The sequence below is a fragment of the Symphalangus syndactylus genome, chromosome 3 (assembly GCF_028878055.3).
Source record: "Symphalangus syndactylus isolate Jambi chromosome 3, NHGRI_mSymSyn1-v2.1_pri, whole genome shotgun sequence".
Classification (NCBI taxonomy): Eukaryota; Metazoa; Chordata; class Mammalia; order Primates; family Hylobatidae; genus Symphalangus; species Symphalangus syndactylus.
Genome location: NC_072425.2, coordinates 48,331,041 through 48,353,313, shown reverse-complemented (window position 1 = coordinate 48,353,313; position 22,273 = coordinate 48,331,041). Strand labels below are relative to the sequence as shown.

The 22,273-nt window shown below is 43.9% G+C and overlaps 1 protein-coding gene across 6 annotated transcripts in view; it reads right to left on the bottom strand.

Annotated features, from left to right (window-relative positions):
- Window positions 1-6,343: 6,343 nt before the first annotated feature.
- SLC35D2 (solute carrier family 35 member D2) overlaps window positions 6,344-22,273 on the bottom strand; it is a 71,485-nt gene continuing 55,555 nt past the window's right edge. For 5 of the 6 annotated variants that reach the window (XM_055271809.2, XM_055271812.2, XM_063636899.1 and 2 more), the window contains 3 exons: window positions 16,959-17,037; window positions 14,887-14,969; window positions 13,592-14,228 (listed from right to left, as the gene is read on the bottom strand). In XM_055271809.2, the coding sequence (XP_055127784.1) occupies window positions 14,129-14,228; window positions 14,887-14,969; window positions 16,959-17,037 (262 nt within the window). In that variant the 3' untranslated portion in view covers window positions 13,592-14,128. Of the gene's footprint in view, window positions 7,796-13,591; window positions 14,229-14,886; window positions 14,970-16,958; window positions 17,038-22,273 lie in introns of those variants that run through there. The other variant, XR_008656589.1, reaches the window with a different exon arrangement.

The following is a 22,273-nucleotide window of genomic DNA, read 5'->3' as shown; positions in this document are numbered from 1 at the left end:
GGACCCCGGCCTTGTGGAATGTTCATCTATTAGACTCTTCCTGACCTTCATTTCTGTCCCATACCATCACCACTGAAGCTCTCCATCACCCCATCCAGCAAATGCAGGGCTTATGTGGCTTCAGTGCTCAATTTATCTCTCTGTATTGCTGCTTTCTCTTATACTGAATTTTTTGACTATCTTAATAGGTTTTATGCTTTTAATAAGCTCTTTGAGAATATCTCTTCTACCCACAAAAACATGGATAAATCACATTTTGTCAAGCAAAAGAAGTCACAAAAAAGTACCGCATTAGTTATCTATTCTGTATAACAAATTAACCCAAAACTCAGTCGCCTAAACAATGCCATTTATTATCTCATGATTTCTATGGGTCAGGAATCCAGGCATGGATCAGCTGGATCCTCTGGCTCAAGGTCTTTCACCGGTGCCAATAAAGTCCAGCCAGGGGGCCGTCATCTCTAGGCTCACCTGGGGAAACAGCAGCCCAGTCACTTGTTTGTTGCAGGATCCGGTTGCTTCTCCTTTGTTCCTCGTTGTGTGGGCCTCCTCACAGGGCAGCTCCCAAGAGCAGCTTGCTTCATCAGATCTAGCCAATGAGAAGAATCAGAGAGACAGAGAGAGAAGGCAGAAGCCACACTCTTGTAATCTGATCTCGGAAGGGCCATTCCATCACTTTAGCTGCATTCTGTGCATTAGAAGCAAGTTCCTAGATCCACTCCATATTCAAAGGGAAAAGATCACACAAGGGAGTGAACATAGTGGGCAGGGATCATTGAGATCCATTATATAAACTGCCTTCTATATGTACATACTATAGGATGTTATTTATAGGAAGTTAAAGAACAGGCAAACATAATTTTCAGTAAAATAAAATCAGAACACTGGTTGCCTGGTAGAGGTGAAGGGATTGGCTGGAAGGGTCATAGGGAACTTTTCTGGTTGATTAAGATGTTCTATATTTTGATAAGCAATGTGTTTGGAAGGGCATGCCTTAATCAGAACTCACTGGACTGTACACTTTTAAGCTCTGTGCAATTTATTGCATGTAAATTATCTGGAAACTTCAAACAAATTTTGTCCTGCAGTTATTCTTTGAATGGTGGATAATTTAGACTTCCGTTACCAGAATCATGAGCAGCAATTCATTTGTGTGCTTGGTCACAGACCAAAATTTCCCCACTTTTATAACTTTTCAGCATCAAAAACTATATCCAACCCCATGTAATAGATTGAGAAATTACATACCAATATCTGACTGTGAATTCAGCAAAGCTTTTAAGTAAATGTGTATTTTTCTATTTGCAAGATGCTATGACTTGTATCCCCTACCCCCTGGCCCCAGCCAAAATTCATGTATTGAAGGCCTAACCCCCAGTGTGATGACATTTGGAGATAGAGCCTTTTGGGGGTGATGAGATCATGAGGGTGGGGCCTTCATGGTAAGATTCATGCCTTTAAATGAAGAGACACAAGGCTGGGTGCGGTGGCTCACACCTGTAATCCCAGCACTTTGGGAGGCCAGGGTGGGTGGATCACCTGAGGTCAGGAGTTCTAGAGGAGCCTGGCCAACATGGTGAAACCCCGTCTCTACTAAAAATACAAAAATAAGCCAGGCATGGTGGCGCCTGCTTGTAATCCCAGCTACTCAGGAGGCTGAGGCATGAGAATTGCTTGAACCCAGGAGGCGGAGGTTGCAGTGAGCCGAGATTGCACCACTGCACTCCCAGCATGGGCGACAGAACGAGACTCCATCTCAAAAAAAAAAAAAAAAGAAGAAGAAGAATCGACACAAGAGATCTCCCCCTCTCTCTCCACCACATGAGGGCACAGCAAGCAGACAAGCAGACTACTGTCTGTAAGCCGGCAAGGAGCCCTCACCAGGAACCAAGTGGGCCACCACCTTCATCTGGGACTTCTCAGCCTCCACAACTGTGAGAAAAAACATTCTGCCATTTAAACCACTCAGTCTGTGGTATTTTGCTATAGCAGCCCGACCTGACACAGAGTACATGGGAGCATTTAAAAATTAAATTCTTCAATGTGGAGACATGTTATTTCTCCAGCGTATGTTTGCTGTTGTTTTCTGCTCCACTCGAGAAATGCGACTAAATGACTGATGTTATTACAGCAACAACATTAATGCCAATGTAAAACTTCTAAATACATGATTTTCAAAACTCAGTAAACAGTAACCAGAAAAAAAAATTCTTACCATACATCTAGCAACTATGCAGAGTTGCTAGGCAGAGAAAAACAGTTTGAGAACTGGGTCTCCAAAACAGGGATCATAAACTCAGATGCTCACAGTGGTGGAAGGCAGGTGATATAAGTCCATGAAACAGGGCAGTGACTTTGTGCTGTACTTTTTTTTTTTTTTTCTTTTCAAGACAGAGTCTTGCTCTGTCACCCAGGCTGGAGTGCAGTGGTGCGATCTCGGCTCACTACAACTTCTGCCTCCCAGGTTCAAGCAATTCTCCTGCCTAAGCCTCCTGAGTAGCTGCGATTACAGGTGCCCGTCATCGTGCCTGGCTAATTTTTGTATTTTTAGTAGAGACAGGGTTTCACCATGTTGGCCAGGCTGGTCTCAAACTCCTGACCTCATGATCCGCCACCTCGGCCTCCCAAAGTGCTGGGATTACAGGCGTGAGCCACCGTGCCTGGCCTTGTGCTACACTTTTCCCTACAGACACAGAGCAAGTATAATGTTCACTTCCACAGACAAATGCACTCTCTTTCATTGTCTTTGAAATCTTGTCTCTCTTGATTTAGCTTTTATTTTCTTGTTTTCGTCTCAACTCTACTTTAGGAAATGACACTACAAACACCCTGAAGAATAGAGACTGACCCTGAGCCTCCGCTCATGGGACGTAGAGAACAAGGAACTTGGAGAACATGAAACAGAAACTGTCCACTCCACCCAGCTCCAGCTGTCCTGTGGAACTGTGGCCTAGTTGGCAAATTGTGATTTTTTTTAAGTGATTAAAAAATCCAGTTTCTAATATAACATTTCTCCATTTTTATAAAAAATGTTATGAAAATAACAACTGGAATATAAAGCAACAAACTCCAAAACCATGTTAACACCGCATAGACAAAATAAAACACATCTGCAGCCCTCCAAGGGCCCGTGAATGAAAGGTCTGAGGCTTCAGATTAAGGAGCTGAATTAACTTGTTCTACTCAATTTAGAGTTTTTAGAGCCAGCTTTATGGGCATAAACTCCACTTCAGGAATCACAGTGTCTTTCTGTCCCAGAATCAGTGAAAAGCCAAATAGCAACAAGCTTTTTTGTAGCAAGTGCTTACTAATGTTTCTATTCTTTTTCAGGGTAATTTATTCTTATCTATATTGAAAATGTTTATTAAACTAAGGCTCACCACACAAAATAAGCTACATAGTTTACTCGAGAAAGATAACCAGGGGAAAAGTAAGAGGTTTTGGAGCTGCTAGAGCTGTGTTATCCAAATCACTAACCACTGGCCGTATGTGGTTATTTAAATTTTAATTTGATTTCATTTAATTTAAACTTCAGCTCTTCAGTTGCACTAGCCATTCCAGGTGGTCAATAACCACATGTATTGAACAGCACAGATTTAAACACGTCCCTCAGTGCAGAAAGTTTTACCGAACAGTGCCGATCAGACCTTTGTGAGCCATTTTGCTTCCAAATGCATACAGTTACCAGAACTTATAAACCTCATTACTAAAACTAAAATATATAAGAGGAATAGTTATATTTAGAACATGGTTTCTAGAACTTTATTGATATCACTGGGTTAATGAACAGGGTTTTCTCAGATCTTGGGGTGGACGGAGGAGATTAATATGACTGTGTTCTTATGTAACTCTTTGTCTACTCTTCTATATGAGGGCATGACAGATACAGCATTATTCCTAAGTGTATTAGTCTGTTCTCATGCTGCTAATAAAGACATACCCAAGACTGGATAATTTATAAAGGAAAGAAGTTTAATTGACTCACAGTTCCACATGGCTGGGGAGGCCTCACAATCATGGCAGAAGGCGAAGGAGGAGCAAAGTCACATCTTACATGGCGGCAGGCAAGAGAGCATGTGCAGGGGGATCTCTGCTTTATAAAACCATCACATCTTGTGAGACTTATTCACTATCATGAGAACAGCATGAGAAAGACCCACCCCCATGATTCAATTACTTCCCACCAGGTCCCTCCCGTGACACAGGGGAATTATGGGAGCTACAATTCAAGATGAGATTTGGGTGGGGACACAGCCAAACCGTATCACTAAATATGCATAATGAAGTCTGTTAAACTTAATGTCATGCCTATAAAACACTCTATTCTTTTTCATGGACTTTCTTTTCAGTACTTTGAATGTTATTCCACTGCCTTCTGGACTCCACTGCTTCTGATGAGAAGTCAGCTGTTAGGCCAGGCACTGTGGCTTACGCCTGTAATACTAGCACTTTGGGAGGCCGAGGCAGGCAGATCACGAGGTCAGGAGATTGAGACCATCCTAGCTAATACAGTGAAACCCCGTCTCTACTAAAAATACAAAAAATTAGCCAGGCGTGGTGGTGGGCGCCTGTGGTCCCAGCTACTCGGGAGGCTGAGGCAGGAGAATGGCATGAAACTGGGAGGCGGAGGTTGCAGTGAGCCGAGATTGTGCCACTGCACTCCAGCCTGGGCGACAGAGCGAGACTCTGTCTCAAAAAAAGTCCTCTGTTAATCTTATTGGGGTTCCTTTGTAAGGGATGAGTAGTTTCTCTCTTCCTGTTCCCAAGATTTTCACTGTGTATTTGGCTTTTAGTATTTTTACATCAATGTCTGGATGTGGATCTCTTTGCATTTGTCTGTGGAGCTTGTTGAGTTTCTTGGATGTGTGAACTCATGTTTCTCAACAGATTTAGGAAGTTTTTACCCATTATTCAATTTTTTTAACTCTTTTCTCATTTTCTTCTCCTTCTGCCCCTCCAATTATGCAAATGTTGATGTGCTTTCTTTTCATTTTTCTTCATTCTATTATCTCTGATCTTTAAATTGAATAATCTCTATTGATCTCTCTTCAAATTTACAGATTCTTTCTTCTGTAGGTTCAAATTTACTGTTAAGCCCCCAAATAAATGCTTGATTTTGGTTTTGTACTTTTCAACTCCAGAATATCTATTTGGTTCTTTTTTAATACTTTCACTTTTTGATTTCCCTATTTGATGAAACAATGTCTTCATACCTTCCTTCACTTATTTAATCATGTGTACTTTGGTTCTTTGAACTTATTTATAATAAAGTCTTTGTTAAATACACCTGGTCCCTCTTATAAGCTGTTTCTGTTGCTTGCCTTTATGGGTCACACTTTCATGTTTCTCTGAATGTCTTATACTTTTTTGTTGAACCTGGACATTTTAGGTAATATATTGCAGGAACTCTGGATACTGATTCCCCTCCCTTCTCCCTGGAGCTTGGTTTTGTTGTTTTGTTTATTTTGTGACTTGGCTACACACTAGAATATTTTAGTAAAGTCCATTTTCCCCTTTGGTGTCACTCCTTGGAGGCTGAGGCTTGATTGCACAGTGTCTCCCTGCAGTGACACTAGGTTTAAGGGGGTTCTCTTTGCCTCTTTCCCTGATTTATATTTTAAGCTGTCTGCCTGACTTGGTATTACCCAGGTCCATCAGGCCCCAATTACCAGTTGATTACTGTATTGTTTTTGATAGTTCCCTGGGGCATAAATTGCCCAGTAGTCTGATCCAATTAAATTCTGGCAGGGGTAGTTATTGAGGCCAGTCTTTGAGGTCTGTTATGACTCCATGAAAGCTCTTCTTTACTGTCTCTTTCCCTTTTTCTCCATGGTGAACCAGTTGGACTATGATTTAGCTTGTTGTTCTTAATTAAGAGAGGCATCATCTTCAAGAGTCTCTTAGACATGCATTTTCCCCACATTCTGCTTCAAATAAAGTCAGTTCCTTTAAGGAGTGCCCTGGAGCTCTTTTTTCTCATGGACTGTGTGTTAATTTGGACAACTGCCATGTTTAAGGGCACACAGCCCCCATGGGACCACCCTCACTTCTGATACTAGCTGCAAGTTTGAGGAGTTCTCAAAAACAGCCTCAGTTTTGATCATTTGGTAGGACTCATAGACCTCACAGAAAGCTGTTATACTTGTGGTTAGTTTATTATTAGGAAAGAATACAGATTAAAATGAGCCAAGAAAAGCATTGGATTGGACAGTGTGTGGGGAAGTGCCAAATGTAGAGCTTCCATTGTCTTCTCTCACAGAATCAAGACACATCATTACCTGTCCAGCAACAATGTGTGACAATATGCATGGAGCATTGCCAACCCAGGAAACTCAATCAAGCCTCAGTGTTCAGAGTTTTTATTAGGGCTTCATTACATAAACTTCACTGATTGCCCACATGGCTGATCTCTATCTCCGGACCCCCCAGGTATCACCCAAAGCCTTCACCCTTAACCACACTGTTGGTCTTTCTGGTGTAGCTAGCCCCCATCTGAAATCACATTATTAGACTATCTAATGTAACCCAAGGTCCCCAGGCAAACAGAGACACTCCACTTTAGCATCATATTCCAAGAAGCTTAGGGCAAAGACCAGACATCTTTTTGCGCAAGATTAAATTCTTTACTGCACAGGCTGCATCTTCCCTGGGCAGCCTCTCTGAGCCACTCCTCTGGGTGCTGGACAGGGTGGTGGCCTCTGGCCTTGTCAGATCATCTCTCCCCAGTGTGGAACAGCCTTCCAAGTGAGCTGGGGCAAGGGTAATGGGGATCCCAGTATTTGTGGCCTGCTATATTTGAGGTAGAGCCTGCGTCTAATGGATAGGGGCTTGGTAGAGAGAGCCCTAGCCCCTTAGCTGCACTCACCAGGAATTGAGCATCTCTGGCTGGGCACGGTGGTTCACACCTGTAATCACAGCACTTTGGGAAGCCAAGGCAGGAGGATCACTTAAGGCCAGACTAGGCAACATAAAAGATCCCATCTCTACTAAAAATACAAAAATTAGCCAGGTGTAACGGTGTGTCCCTGTGGTCTTAGCTACTTAAGAGGCTGAGGAGGGCAGATCACTTGAGCCTGGGAGGCAGTGGTTGCAGTGAGCTAATGCCACTGTACTCCTGCCTGGGCAACAGAGCCAGACCCTGTCTTTTAAAAAAAAGATTTTAAAAAATAAAGATACAAGCATGTGTATGTTCACTGCAGCACTATTCACAATAGCAAAAACATGGAATCAACCCAAACGCCCATCTATGATAGACTGGATAAAGAAAACATGGTACATACACACCACAGAATACTATGCAGCCATCAAAAGGAACGAGATCATGTCCATTGCAGGGACATGGATGGAGCTAGAAGCCATTATCATCAGCAAACTGACACAGGAACAGAAAACCAAACACTGCATGTTTTCACTTATAAGTGGGAGTTGAACAATGAGAATACATGGACACAGGGACGGGAACAGCACACACTGGGGCCTGTTAGGGGGGTGGGGGGAGGGGGAGCATCAGGATAAATAGCTAATGCATGTGGGGCTTAATACCTAGGTGATAGGTTGATAGGTGCAGCAAACCACCATGGCACACATTTATCTATGTAACCAACCTGCACATCCTGCACATTTATCCCAGAACTTAAATTCAATTAAATTTTTAAAAAATAGCATCTTCAACTTAGATAGGATGAGAAATTCTGGTGGTCTGCTTCTCCCAGTTGGATCTAGTTCCCCAGGAACTGAGAAGAGAATGACCCCTTTTTGGCTATGCCCATCTGAGGCAGAGCTGCCACCAGCCGAGCTGGGAGAAGGAAAAGAGAGGGGTGGGGTCAATTCTCAAATGCCACAGCCGCCTATTGTTCTTACCAAGTGTTAGTAGGTTTACCTGAATCAATGTGTCCTCATTTGCCCTTATAATGTCTGGAGACTGTAATTACTTGTCTTTTTATAGTTTTTGCCAGCTTTCCTTGTTTCACAGAAGAATGAGTCCACAGGACTCCTCACGCTGCCATCTGACCTTTTCATAGACTTTTTTTTTAAAGACAAGGTCTTACTCTGTCACCCAGCCTGAAGTGCAGTGGTGCAATCATGGCTTACTGCAGCCTCAACCTCCCAAGGTCAAGCTATCCTCCCACCTCAGCCTCCTAAGTAGGTGGGACTACAGGCATGCACCACCATGCCTGGCTAATGTTTGTACTTTATGGTAGAGATGGGGGTCTCACTATGTTGCCCAGGCTGGTCTCAAACTCCTGGGTTCAAGCAATCCGCCTGCCTTGGCCTTGCAAAATGCTAGGATTACAGATATGAGCTACTGTGCCCAGCCTTCACAGACTTTTTTTTTTTTTTTTTTTTTTTGAGACGGAATCTCGCTCTGTTGCCCAGGCTGGAGTGCAGTGGCGCGATCTCAGCTCACTGCAAGCTCCGCCTTGCAGGTTCACGCCATTCTCCTGCCTCAGCCTCCCGAGTAGCTGGGACTACAGGTGCCCGCCACCATGCCCAGCTAATTTTGTGTATTTTTAGTTTCACCATGTTAGCCAGGATGGTCTCCATCTCCTGACCTTGTGATCCACCTGCCTCGGCCTCCCAAAGTGCTGGGATTACAGGTGTGAGCCACTGCACCTGGCTAGATCCTTATTTTTCTTTTATGCCATGGACTGCAATGGCAGTCTAGTCACAGCCTCCTTCTTTGAATAATATTTTTAAATGCACAAAATTAAATACATAGAATTATAAAGGAAATCAATTACCAAAAACCAGATATACACTATTTTTTAATGTGATGTACCAAAAATATGCCTCTTTATGAATATATTAAATAACAAGAACTAATGGAGAGTCTAACAACTAGTAAATGACAAGTAGGGCATAAATGGTTTTTCTGTGAAACCCATAATGCAATATGAAAATATCTTTAATTCTATTGGTAACAAAGTTACAGGTACAGCTAATACTACTGTGGTTTCTCCTACATTCAAATGGAAAGAAATGCTAAATGTTGGTTAGAAGTTAGGGAAAATCCAGATGTATTCTTTCCCCAGCTATGTGCACCAGCTCACTAAATCTTGTCCATGAACTCCAGGTTAACAATCCCTGCTACTTAAAGGATGGTCCAGGCCGGGCACGGTGGCTCACAACTGTAATCTCAGCACTTTGGGAGACTGAGGCAGGTGGATCATTTGAGGTCAGGAGTTCAAGACCAGCCTGGCCAACATGGTGAAACCCCATCTCTACTAAAAATACAAAAATTAGCCAGGCGTGGTGGCACACGCCTGTAATCCCAGCTACTCAGGAGGCTGAGGCAGGAGAATCCCTTGAACCCGGGAGGCAGAGATCATGCCACTGCACTCCAGCCTGGGCGACAGAGCAAGACTCCATCTCAAAAAAAAAAAGGGGGCGGAGGGGGAATATGGTCTGGACCAACAGCCTGGGGTGGCTGGTGCTTTTCAAATCCTCTGGGATAAATGCAGGTTCTAATTCAGTGAATGTACCCTGACAGTCTGCATTTCTAAGAGGCCCCAAGTTAGCAATGCCACTTCTGGTGAAGGGACCATAAATTGCAGACAAAAGCCTTAGGGCTTATCCTGGGGATGACTTTAACCTGGAGGTGCCTTTTTTGTGTGTATGCCTGAGGGCACAAAAAATATATATATTTAACCCTTCTCTAAACTAGGTCCTATTATTTAATCAACCTCAGCTGTGAAAAAACTCCAATGCTTGAGATATACTTTATATATATATAAAGTATTAAAACAGGCCAGGCGTGGTGGCTCACACCTGTAATCCCAGCACTTTGGGAGGCTGAGGCGGGTGGATCATGAGGTCAGGAGATCGAGACCATCCTGGCTAACACAGTGAAACCCCGTCTCTACTAAAAATACAAAAAATTAGCCGGGCGTGGTGGCGGGCACCTGTAGTCCCAGCTACTCAGGAGACTGAGGCAGGAGAATGGTGTGAACCTGGGTGGCGGAGCTTGCAGTGAGCTGAGATCACGCCACTGCATTCCAGCCTGGAAGACAGAGCAAGACTCCCTCTTAAAAAAAAAAAAAAAAAAAAGTATTAAAACAGCAGGAAACAGTCCAAGTTAACAAATGGTGTAACTGCTATTTGTAGTACCATGGCAAGAAGTGTGCAAAATATCAAGGTAAGTAAACTAATGTTTGTGTCCCATCCACTAGTGGTTTTTACAATGTTTTTACCAGGAAAAATTATATCTGGAGACCTGGGTCACTGGACCTACATTTTTTCTTCAGCCTCGATGGGGTTTGCAGAGCCTTTCCATACCACTTCTCCACCTCCAGCACCCCCAGCTAGCCTTAGTTCAAAAGCCTGATTGGAGCTTCCTTCAACCTCCCTCCTCCCTTAAACTCAAGTTCTTTAGCTGTACAGCAAACATTTCAACTTTCAACCCAGCTCCTAGGGCTGCTGGGCTGCTCTTAGGGTGCCCTCTGCTGGCCACATATGGAAGCAGGTGTAAAAGTCTTACAACACATCTTTAAGAATTCCAAGAATAAAAATTAAAGATTAAAAAAAAAATTGGAAGAAAGAATTAGTTTTTGTTTGTTTTGCTTAGCATCTTTGGTCTCTGGGATTCAAAAAGTATGTTGACGCAACAGGAGGTAGTTAACAAAAGTTTGGATGGCCGGGTACAGTGGCTCAAGCCTGTAATCCTAGCACTTTGGGAGGCCGAGGCAGGTGTATCACCTGAGGCCAGGAGTTCGAGACCAACCTGGCCAACTGGTGAAACCCAGTCGCTACTAAAAATACAAAAAAAAAAAAATTAGCCAGGCGTGGTGGCGTAAGCCTATGATCCCAGCTACTTGGGAGGCTGAGACACGAGAATCACTTGAACCTGGGAGTTCGAGATTGTAGTGAGCCGAGATCATGCCACTGCACTCCAGCCTGGGAGACAGAGCAAGACCTTATCTCAAAAAAAAAAGTCTGAGAGCTCCAAGTTTACAATCCAGAAGCCTTTTAATTATTTTATCTTACTGTTTGTGTTTGTAGACACAGAATCTTGCCATGTTGCCATGCCTAGCCCTCCAGAAGCCTCTTTAAAGCACATTGAAGGCTGGGCACAGTGGCTCACACCTGTAATCCCTACACTTTAGGAGGCCAAGGTGAGAGGATCACTTGAGCTTGCGAGTTCGAGATCAGCCTGGGCAACAGGGCAAGAGTCTGTCTCTACAAAAACTATTTAAAATTAGGCAGGCTAATTTTTTAGTAGTGGTCCCAGCTCCTTGGGAGGCTGAGGTGGGAGGATCGCTTGAGCCTGGAAGGTGGAGACTGCAGTGAGCCGAGATCATGCAACTGCACTACAGCCTGGGAGACAGAGTGAGACTCTGTCTCAAAAATAATAATAATAAAATAAATTAAATATAAAAGCATATTGAAACAGTAAAGAACTCCTACAACTCAACAACAATAAAACAAACAACTTGATTAAGAAATGGGCAATGGACTTGAATAGACATTTATTTAAGAAGATAAACAAATGGCCAACAAGTACATGAAAAAATGCTCAACACCACTCATCAATTAATTAGGGAAATACAAATCAAAACCAAAACACAGCCAGGCAAGTGAGCCTGTGGTCCCAGCTACTCCAGAGGCTGAGGCAGCAGGATCACTTGTGCCCAGGGCTGCAGACCATCCTGGGCAACATAGTGAGACCCCCATCTCTAAAAACAAAATAAAATAAAAATAAATTATTTTTTAAAACATCCATTATGATGGCTACTAGTGAAAATGAAACATAAAATCACAAATGTTATTGAGGTTGTGGAGAAATTGGAAACCTTGATGGCGGGAATGTAAAATGGTGCAGCCACTATAAGAAACAGCATAGCAGGTCCTCAAAAAATTAAAAATAGAATGACCACAGGATCCAGCTATTCCACTTCTAGGCTTATATCTAAAAAACTTGAAAGCAGAGAATTGAAGACATATTTGTACACCCATATTAATAGCAGCATTATTCATAATAGCCAAATGGTGGAAGCAAGCCGAGTGTCCATCAGCAGATGACTAGATAAACAGAATGTGGCAAATCCACACCACACATTCAGATGTAAGGAAGGACACTCTGCATGCTACAACACGGACGAATATTGGTGATATGATGCTAAGTGAATAAACCTGTCACAAAAACACAAATACTATATGATTCTACTTATATAAGGTATCTTGAAAAGTCAAACTCAAAAAGAGAGTAGAATGGGGGTTGCCAGGGGCCGGAGGGATGGGGAAATGGGGAGTTCTTGTTTCATGGGTACAGAGTTTCGGTTTTGCAAGATGAAAAAGTTCCGGAGGTAGGTTGCACAATCAGTACGCTTACTCCTACTGGACTGTATACACTTAAAAATGGTTAGTATGGTAAATTCTGTTGTGTATTTTACCACAATTAAAAAAAATTTTTTTTGAGACAAGTTCTCACCCTGTCACTGAGGCTGCAGTGCAGTGGTGTGACCACAGCTCACTGCAGCCTCAACCTCCCAGGCTCAAGCAATCCTCCTACCTCAGCCTCCCCAGTAGCTGGGATCAGAGGTGCGTGCCATCACGCCTGGCTAATTTTTTTTGTAGAGATGATGTTTCACCATGTTGCCCAGGCTGGCCTCAAACTCCTGGGTTCAAGCGATTCTCCTACCTCAGCCTCCCAGTGTTGGGATTACAGGTGTGAGCCACCGCGCCCAGCCACATAAAAATCCACACAATGATTCCTTCCTGTGCTGGCCTGCTCCAGATCTGGCTCAGCTTCTCGAAACTCAGAAAGTTGCAGCTCGCAAGGATTTAGAGATCTAGTTGAATTTTACAGATTAAAATACTACAGGCCACGACGGGCAAAGTGACTTGGGAAAGGTCTCCCTAGTTTAATAGTGGAGACAAGATTAGTTAGTCTGGCTCCTGACTCCCAGACTGTGGCTCTATCCCATACTCCAATTCCAGTGGAGACACCCATTTCCACACAGGGAGGGAAAAGGCACCCTATCCATTCGGGCCTCCTTCCCATACACCAGGAGTTGGAGGTAGGCAAGCATGTGAGGAAATGCACCTGTGGTAAAAGCTCCTGAACAAACCTGGAGGGAGATGAGAAGCAGCAAACAGGTGAGCGCTTAAATGCTAACAGGATTGGCCGGGCGCAGTGGCTCACGCCTGTGATCCCAGCACTTTAGGAGCCAAGGTGGGCAGATCACCTGAGGTCAGGAGTTCAAGACTAGCCTGGCCAACATGACAGCCAAACCTCGTCTCTACTAAAAATACGAAGATTAGCAGGGCGTGGTGGCAGATGCCTGTAATCCCAGCTACTCGGGAGGCTGAAGCAAGAGAATCACTTGAACCCGGGTGGCAGAGGCTGCAGTGAGCCGAGATTGCACCACTGCACTCCAGCCTGGGGGATAGTGAGACTCTGTCTCAAAAAAAAAAAAAAAAAAGCTAACAGGATAAAGTCTGAGTATTTTTTTTCCCGTTGAGTTATTTTGTAGCTTTCCCCAACCTCAATTCATAAAGGAGTTTGGAATTGTCCCTTCAAGGTGACACATTCTGTTAGATTGTGAATGACGGACACTGTTTTCTGCCTCCAATAATATCACATGATGAGGCATACATAGAAATGATTTTTTATTTACTTTGATGATTAGGAAAATATACCAACATAGCTTTCATCAAAGCTAACAAATAACTTTACTGGCAGTTAACTAATTTTATTAGAATAAAGGCATGTCTGTTTAAACTGAAACAACCGGCCCTTTGATTTGAATGGGACCTTGGGAATCACTGCCAAGGTGCTGATCAGAAAAGAGTCACCATTACATCAACCTCCTCCCCAGCACACGGCACAGAGATGCCACGAAGGCCCCACAAGTCCCTAGAAGAGCAGCTGGGGCTCCACCTACCGAGTCCCAGTGGCTTATTTCCAAAAGATTTGCTTTCCACCGGTAAGGTGTGGCCCAAGTACGTTTCTTGAGACTGCCATTGGCTCATCGTGCATGCATATGAGGTAGTTCTCTTTGCATTTTGCAGATGCTCTCACTTGCCTAGGGGGTGGATGTCACGAATCTGAAACCTCTGGCTTCACATTCCTACTGGGAATGCCCCCCATCCCCCAGTCACAAGTCAGTCTCCAATCCTGCCGCAGACTCTAGCTCTTCAAATCCAAATGGATGTTTTCTTCATCCACAGGTTTAGGTTTTAACTGGCTGCTCAGTGTTAAAAAGGAATATCTCAAGCCCCCTGCCATGCTGAAAGGAGGAAAAAACAGTGAAAATAAATGACTGGGAATTTCACAGGGGCTCCAGCAGCAGTTGCTGGCGTTTTTATCAATACACCTGCTTCATGCGGAGGGAATTATTCCAATATCTGTGTTTCTCCTCAAGTTTGTGGATTGCTTGATGAGAATTTCCTCTCTTATTTACAAGTCTTTGGAGGCAGAAAAAGAGTCATCAAATCTAATGCAGAACCTCAGAGAAAAAATAAGCACTTGGTTTCTACTGAATAAACTACATACCCTTAGCCTTAAATAGTATCGCACTGCTGAGACCCCAAATGCCTTTCAAAGCTGGCTTAGTCCACACCCCCTGCATGCCGAGCCTAGTAGGCACAAGGTTAACACCCTCCACTTTATAGGAGGAGGGCAGAGAACGCAGGGGCCTGCTGTAAGGAAGACAGGTAAGTTAAATTCCGATCCCAGCCCTGCAAACTGTCATCACACGTGTCCCCGTGGATCTGCATGATGCTGAACCCAGTGATGAAGTAAAATTATCTCAGAAATTAGAATGTCAAAATGCCTCCTGGCTTAACATGAAAGACTTCTCTACGCTCTTTTGCTTATTACATATTAATCAAACTATTTAAGGTTCTTGTCTTCCCAAAGCGAGTCCATTAAAAATTCCCACTCACCAAATATTTAACCCTACAAAGTTTAACAAAGAGAAAATGTAGTCTCCACCGATTAACATCCCAATGTAGGCAACGGATACATTCTGCAGAAAAAGAGAGAGGATTCGTCATTTTCAAGGTAAAATGTTTAGGGGAAAATATAAATAGTAAAACCTGAAACTAGACATTTTAGTTACTTTGCATAGAGACTTGTACATAGGGATATTCACAGGCGGTTGAACAAAATGAAAACCATTACAGGCCAGGAATGATGGCTCACGCCTGTAATCCCAATACTTTGGGAGGCCAAAGTCAAAGGATCACTTGAGCCCAGGAGTTTAAGACCAGCCTGGGCAACATAGTGAGATCCCATCTCTACAAAAATTTTTTTAAAAGTAGCCGGGCATGGTGGCACATGTCTGTAATCCCAGCTACTCCACAGGAACTGAAGTGGGAGGATTGCTTGAGCCCAGGAGGTCAAGGCTGCAGTGAGCTACATGCCACTGTACTCCAGCCTGGGCAACAGAGCAAGACCCTGCCTCAGAAAAATAAATAAATAAGCCATTACATATGGGGCTTACTAAATAAATGCAGTAAATTATGGTATGATAACAACAGAAAATTGCATTATTCTCTCCCCGTTCCAGTTGGCATGCAGGCAAAAGAGGAAGAATGGGGCTGTCATCAGCTTGCCAGATCCTATCTCTTTACTATCATTGGGTAGTGAGGTTTTCTGGTTTTTTTTTTTTTTTTGGAGACAGAGTCTTGCTCTGTTGCCCAGGCTGGAGTGCAATGGCACAATCTTGGCTCACTGCAAACTTTGCCTCCCAGGTTCAAGAGATTCTCCGGTCCAGCCTCCCAAGAAGCTGGGACTACAGGGCGCCCACCACCACGCCTGGCCCATTTTTGTATTTTTAGTAGAGATGGGGTTTCGCCATATTGGCCAGGCTGGTCTCTAATTCCTGACCTCAGGTAATCCACCTGCATCAGCCTCTCGAAGTGCTGGGATTACAGGCATAAGCCACTGTGCCTAGCCTTTCTTTTCTTTTTTTTTTTTTTAACCTTGGGCTCCCACACTACACTGCAATCTGTGGACACACCAGGGCCAAGTAGTGAGTTAATTATCTTGATCATAAACTTGAGCAGAGTGGAGACAGTCAATAAATTCCAGGCCGTGCTCTGCCCAGTGCATTCTAGGAGACCTCTGGGCACCCAGGGGACAGGTGAACTCTTGAAGCAGGCAGTGTTTTCACACACTCTAGGGCTTCATGTGAATAGAAAAATGAAGCAATTATGGCATAGAATCCAGAACACCTCTCCCCCATTCATTCACGTGCACGTGTGTGTATTCAGATGCATCCACACACGCAAACACCTACACACCAACCCACCAGCTCATGACCTCATCACACAGCACATACATCCACTTCTCAGTGGGCAGGTTCTCCCAGAAAACCAAATTATGGATCACAAGGTATCTTACTAATCATTGATACCTGGATTTTTTTTTTTTTTTTAGCTTTTTACTTCATTTTCCCAGACCCACCCCCTCCGAGCCACCCCCAACTTAAAAGTTATAATTTGTCTCTCCTTTATAAATTAGCAATCTGTCCCTCTATTCTATGCAATAGATTAGAATAAGACGGGGCCGGGCTCGGTGGCTCACACCTGTAATCCCAGCACTTTGGGAGGCCGAGGTGGGTGGATCACGAGGCCAGGAGTTCAAGACCAGCCTGGCCAACATGGTGAAACCTAGTCTCTACCAAAAATATAAAAAATTAGCCGGGTGTGGTGGCAGGTGCCTGTAATCCCAGCTACTCGGGAGGCTGAGGCAGGAGAACTGCTTGAACTAGGGAGGTGGAGGTTGCAGTGAGCCAAGATCGTGCCACTGAACTTCAGCCTGGACAACAGAACCAGACTCTGTCTCAAAAAAAAAGAAGAAGTAAGATGAGATCACACAAGCCCAGCTGAAAAGGTCACAGCCCTCCTTCTTACACCACCACCAACAACAAAATCAAACCCGGCCTCCAACAGAAAATCTGGATTTCCATTCCTTGACTCAGTTGTTCCCTTCTAAGTTTCCATCCACTCACCTTGATGGCTCCAACCACTGCTGTCGTCAGGGCTGAATTGTAATAGCTGCACAGAACCGTGGAGTACATCAGCAGAAACCTGTGACAAGGAAGCAGACACTGGAGTGTGCACCTCACTACGCTGGGTAATAACGAATAGGTTAAGGCCAGCGGTGACCCCCACACAAGCACTTTAAGCAAAGAAAAAAGAAACACATATCATAAAGGTTTTGTAACCCACACCTTAAGATATCTTGCTATTGGTCTTATGACAGGAAAATGGTCCAGCTGTGAATTAGCTAAACCTTCTACTTAAGGTATCCTTCTCATTTTCTCTCTACATTTCCCATGAATGTTTCCACAACATGGGGGTAAGGCGAACAAGGTTTAATGACCTGAAATCTCTCATTTGTCAGCATGTTAAATGAAGTTAAGAATTGGAGTTTTTAATCCTCTGTGCCTCAGAATTGCCTGCTGCACGTTTTTTTTTTTTTTTTGGTAGGGACGGAGTCTCGCTCTGTCGCCCAGGCTGGAGTGCAGTGGCGCAATCTCGGCTCACTGCAACCTCCACCTCCTAGGTTCCAGCAATTCTTCTGCCTCAGCCTTGCAAGTAGCTGGGACTACAGGCTCATGCCGCCATGCCCAGCTACTTTTTTTTTTTTGTATTTTAGTAGAGATGGGGTTTCACCATGTTGCCCAGGCTGGTCTTGAACTCGAGCTAAGGCAATCCGCCCGCCTTGGCCTCCCAAAGTGCTAGGATTACAGGCGTGAGCCACCGTGCTTGGCCCGCCTGCTGCACTTCCAACACACAATGAACGATGCCTGGCAGAGGTTCTACTTCACACGGTTTGAGGTGAGGCCCTGACTGTGCATGATATGAAAGATCCTCAGGTGATTCTGACCTGCAGCCAGAGCAGAGGACCTCTGGAGTTGGAAGAGAAAATCAGCTGAGCGATTGCTGCCTTCGGACAGAGGAGATTGAAATAGACTCCACGTGTGGATAATGCTCCTGTACCTGTCACCAAAGTTAACTCAGGGACTTAACATGACCATAGGTATCGATACTTACTTGCCAATAAAATGACTACAGCCTTGTGAACGAGCGCCAGACAAGAAAACACATACACAGGTAAAGAATGCCAAATCCAGTCAGGTAAAGAAGTGAGCTAATTCCAGTCAAGCACTGATGGAAATTAGCTGCAACCTCACCTAAGCTGCAACTCAGATCAGATGATGGAATGTTGAAAGGGATTACAAACTGGCTGAGAAAGAAACATAGAAGGTATAAGGAGAGCACAAGATGTGTGATATTTGAAAAGCTAAATCCCAGGTCAGGCTCGGCATGGTGGCTCACGCCCATAATCCCAGCACTTTAGGAGGCAGAGGTGGGTGAATCACCTGAGGTCAGGAGTTCGAGACCAGCCTGGCCAACATGGCGAAACCCTGTCTCTACTAAAAATACAAAAATTAGCCAGGCGTGGTGGCACATGCCTGTAATCCCAGCTACTCGGGAGGATGAGGCAGGAGAATTGCTTGAATCCAGGAGGCGGAGCTGAGATTGTACCACTGCACTCCAGCCTGGGTGACAGGGCGAAACTCCATTTCAATTAATTAATTAGTTAATTAGTCCCAAGTTAAAGGCAGGAGCTTGGATTCACCATTGACAGAGAGAAGTGAACTCAACTCTAGCAAAGGGTTCAGTGCACCTGCGCTTGGGTAAGCACAGAATTTATTTAATTCTAGAATCCTGCTAGAATGTAACACTCGGTCTTTGTCCGAGGCTCAAATCTCTGGTGGAGATCATGGTCACAAACCTTCAACACGATAACCTCTGTTGGCCTGTGTTTATTACTAGAGGTGGTAGAGGGAAAAAAATCAGAATATCAACCTGTACAAGTTGAAGAATAAACAATTTCAAACTTAAATTTTGTAAACTTTGGAATACTGTGTGCATTGTAATTAAAACAATTTGAAAAGTTAAAGAAACTCTGTGGTTCTAATTTGAAATATATAATTGATATTAGACTTGCAATTTTAATTTGAAAGAAGAGCGTCGAAGTCTGCATCAGGATTTGAATGTTTTTTAAGAAGCTGATTTACCCCATTTCTAAATTTGGTTTATTAGATTTCAAAGAGTTGCTTAAGTACAGAAAGCAATCTACTAGCTTTGTTAATTGGCCTCAGGGGTTGGAACTGCTGAAGAAAAAGTAGGCAGCTCCCATTTGTAAGAACAGTTGAAACTGCTTAAATTCTTTTAATTCACTAAGTTGTAAATAGAACTGATTTACAGTACATTGTTTAGGGGATTTTAATCAGCTAAACTTGAGTTAATAAGCCATTTATCAAATAATGAAAGTAAATGTTCTTTTATAAAAAAAATTGTTAGCCTTCTAAATAAGGCAATAATATTTGTAAGTTGAACTTTAAGGCTTAAGAAAAAATCTAAGTTTCGGCCAGGTGTGGTGGCTCACGCCTGTAATCCCAGCAGTTTGGGAGGCCAAGGCAGGCAGATCACAAGGTCAGGAGATTGAGACCATCCTGGCCATCATGGTGAAACCCTGTCTCTAATAAAAATACAAAAAAATTAGTCGGGCTTGGTGGCATGCGCCTGTAATCCCAGCTACTCGGGGGGCTGAGGCAGGAGAATCGCTTGAGCCTGAGAGGCGGAGGTTGCAGTGAGCCAGGATCACACCACTGCACTTTAGCCTGGGCGACAGAGTGAGATTCTGTCTCAAAAAAAAAAAAAAAAAAAAAAAATCCAAGTTTCTCATATTGTTATAATTTTAATAAATCTAACATTAATTTAGATTCCCAGGAGCTATAAATAATCCTATTTATGCATACAATGAAAAAATTTAAAAAACTCAAAACTGATGCCACTGAGTGCCTGCTCTGCCAGGCCCTGGCCGTCGGAGGGGACCATCCCATCAACAGCACCTGCCCCAGAGCCGCTCAGACCCAGATCAGAGGAGAGAGCTGCACAGCAGCGGGAGCACAGCACAGGGCCCAGCCCAAAGCAGGGGCAAAGAGGCACTTCCTGCAGGCCGCCTATGCACCAGCGCAGCCTTAAACCAAGGACAGCATGGATGTTCTTTATTTCCACTTTTGCTTTAAAATTCCAACTCCAGGGTTCCAATCATGCAACATTTTCTCCATCCTACATTTTTTTTCTTAAAAAAGGGTGGGGGGGAACCTCATCTCTTGACAAGGTCTGGCTATATTACCCAGGCCGGACATGAATGCCTGGGTTCAAGTGATCATCCTGCCTGTCTTCCAAGTAGCTGGGACTACAGATGTGTGTCGTCACACCCAGCTCCATCTTAGTGAAACCACCTCAGCCTGCATTCAGAATCAGAAGACATCACGGATCTAAGATCCCAGCACCCATCTATCATGAGTGTGGGTGACTAGGACATCACACACCAGCTGGGCTGAGCCAGGGGAGGAGAATCCCTCGCTAACATTCTGGAGTGAGCCTCAATGAGCAGCCATCCTCCTTAGCAGCAGATGGCGGCTAGACAGAAGGGCTGCACTTCTTTTTTCTTTTTCTTTTTTTTTTTTTTTCGGTTTTTAAAGACGGGGTCTCACTCTTTTGCCCAGGCTGGAGTGCAGTAGTGTGATCATGGTTCACTGTAGCCTCCACCTCCCAGGCTCAAGCAATCCTCCCACCTCAGCCTCTCAAGAAGCTGGGACTACAGGTACACATAACTAAACCTGGCTAATTTTTAAATTTTTTCTAGATACAGAGTCTTGCTATCTTGCCCAGGCTGGTCTGGAACGCTGGGGCTCAAGCAATCCTCCCTTCCCGGCCTCCCAAAGTGCTGGGACTATAGGAATTAGCTGCCACTCCCAGCTTGCACTTCTTAATATACCCACTAGATGTCCCCAGAGAGGGCAAATATAGAACCACTGGGCTCAAAGTAGTAGTATATTACATTTTTTAAAAGAATCTATTTCTATATGCAAAAAAAATTACTTGTATAGTTCTTTGGCCAAAACCAAGACTCTGAACTAAAAGAACCTTCGTTAACTCAGTACTCAGTGCAAGGGAAACCACACCACTTTTATTACTGAAAATATCAACCTCCACATGACTAGCTTTGATTTTACTATCTGTAGATTAATAAAATACAAAGATATTTAAAAGTATTGCTGAATTCTTAGTAACCTTTTTTTCCATTCTATATTGTTTTTAGATAGGGTCTCACTCTGTCGCTCAGGCTGGAGTGCAGTGGCACAATCACGACTCACTGGGCTCACATGAGCCCAGCCTCCATCTTCTGGACTCACGTGGTCCTCCCACCTCAGCCTCCCAAAGTGCTGGGATTACAGGTGTCCACCAAGCCCAGCCCACTCTGTATTTTGAAGTCATGTTATTATCTGTGTACATTTGAAACATAAGAGCACATACATCTGATGCACATTTATTCAGACAACACAGGCCAGCTGAGTGTTCTGCTTCTAGGGCCCCCAGGGTGGAGATGCCCAAGTAGAAACTCCTGGACCAGAGCCTCTGCTCAAAGCCTTCTTCTTCCTGTTCTAAAAACAGCACAAAAAGTAACTGCCTTACCCAACACTGCGGTAGTCACAAACAGAACTCAAATGACCTAGTTTACACCTTGTCACTGATTACCGTTCCCTGCCCCAACAAATATAGAAACTCAACAAACATTCAAATATTCACAGGCCACTTTTGCATTCCTTCCACCATCCACAATGGTACTCAAGCACATCATTCTCTTATAATTCCAGATTTCAAAGAATTCCAAGGAACCTCATCCTCACCATCTCTAGGAAGAACTCACTCCTAAGAACTCACAGAGTGCCAGCCTGGGCAACATGGTGAAACCCCATCTCTACTAAAAATACAACAATTAGCTGGGCATGGTGGCTGGAACCTGTAATCTCAGCTACTCATGAGACTGAGGCAGGAGAATCGCTTGAACCCGGGAGGCAGAGGTTGCAGTGAGATGAAATCGCATCACTGCATTCCAGCCTGGGCAAACAGTGAGACTCCATCTCAACAACAACAAAAAAAGACATTATTTAAAGGACAGAAATTCTACAGGATTGAATAATTTGGCAGGAGAGATTTACATATATATACACACACATATACATATATACTTTTATATATATACACACTTTCATATATATATATATACTTTTTTTAGAGACAGAATCTCCTCTGTTGCCCAGGCTGGAGTGCGGTGGTGCCATCATAGCTCACTGCAGCCTCAAACTCCTGGGCTCAAGCAATCCTCCTGCCTCACCCTCCTGAGTAGCTGGAACTACAAGAACATGCCACCATATTTGCCTAACTTTTTTCTGTAGAA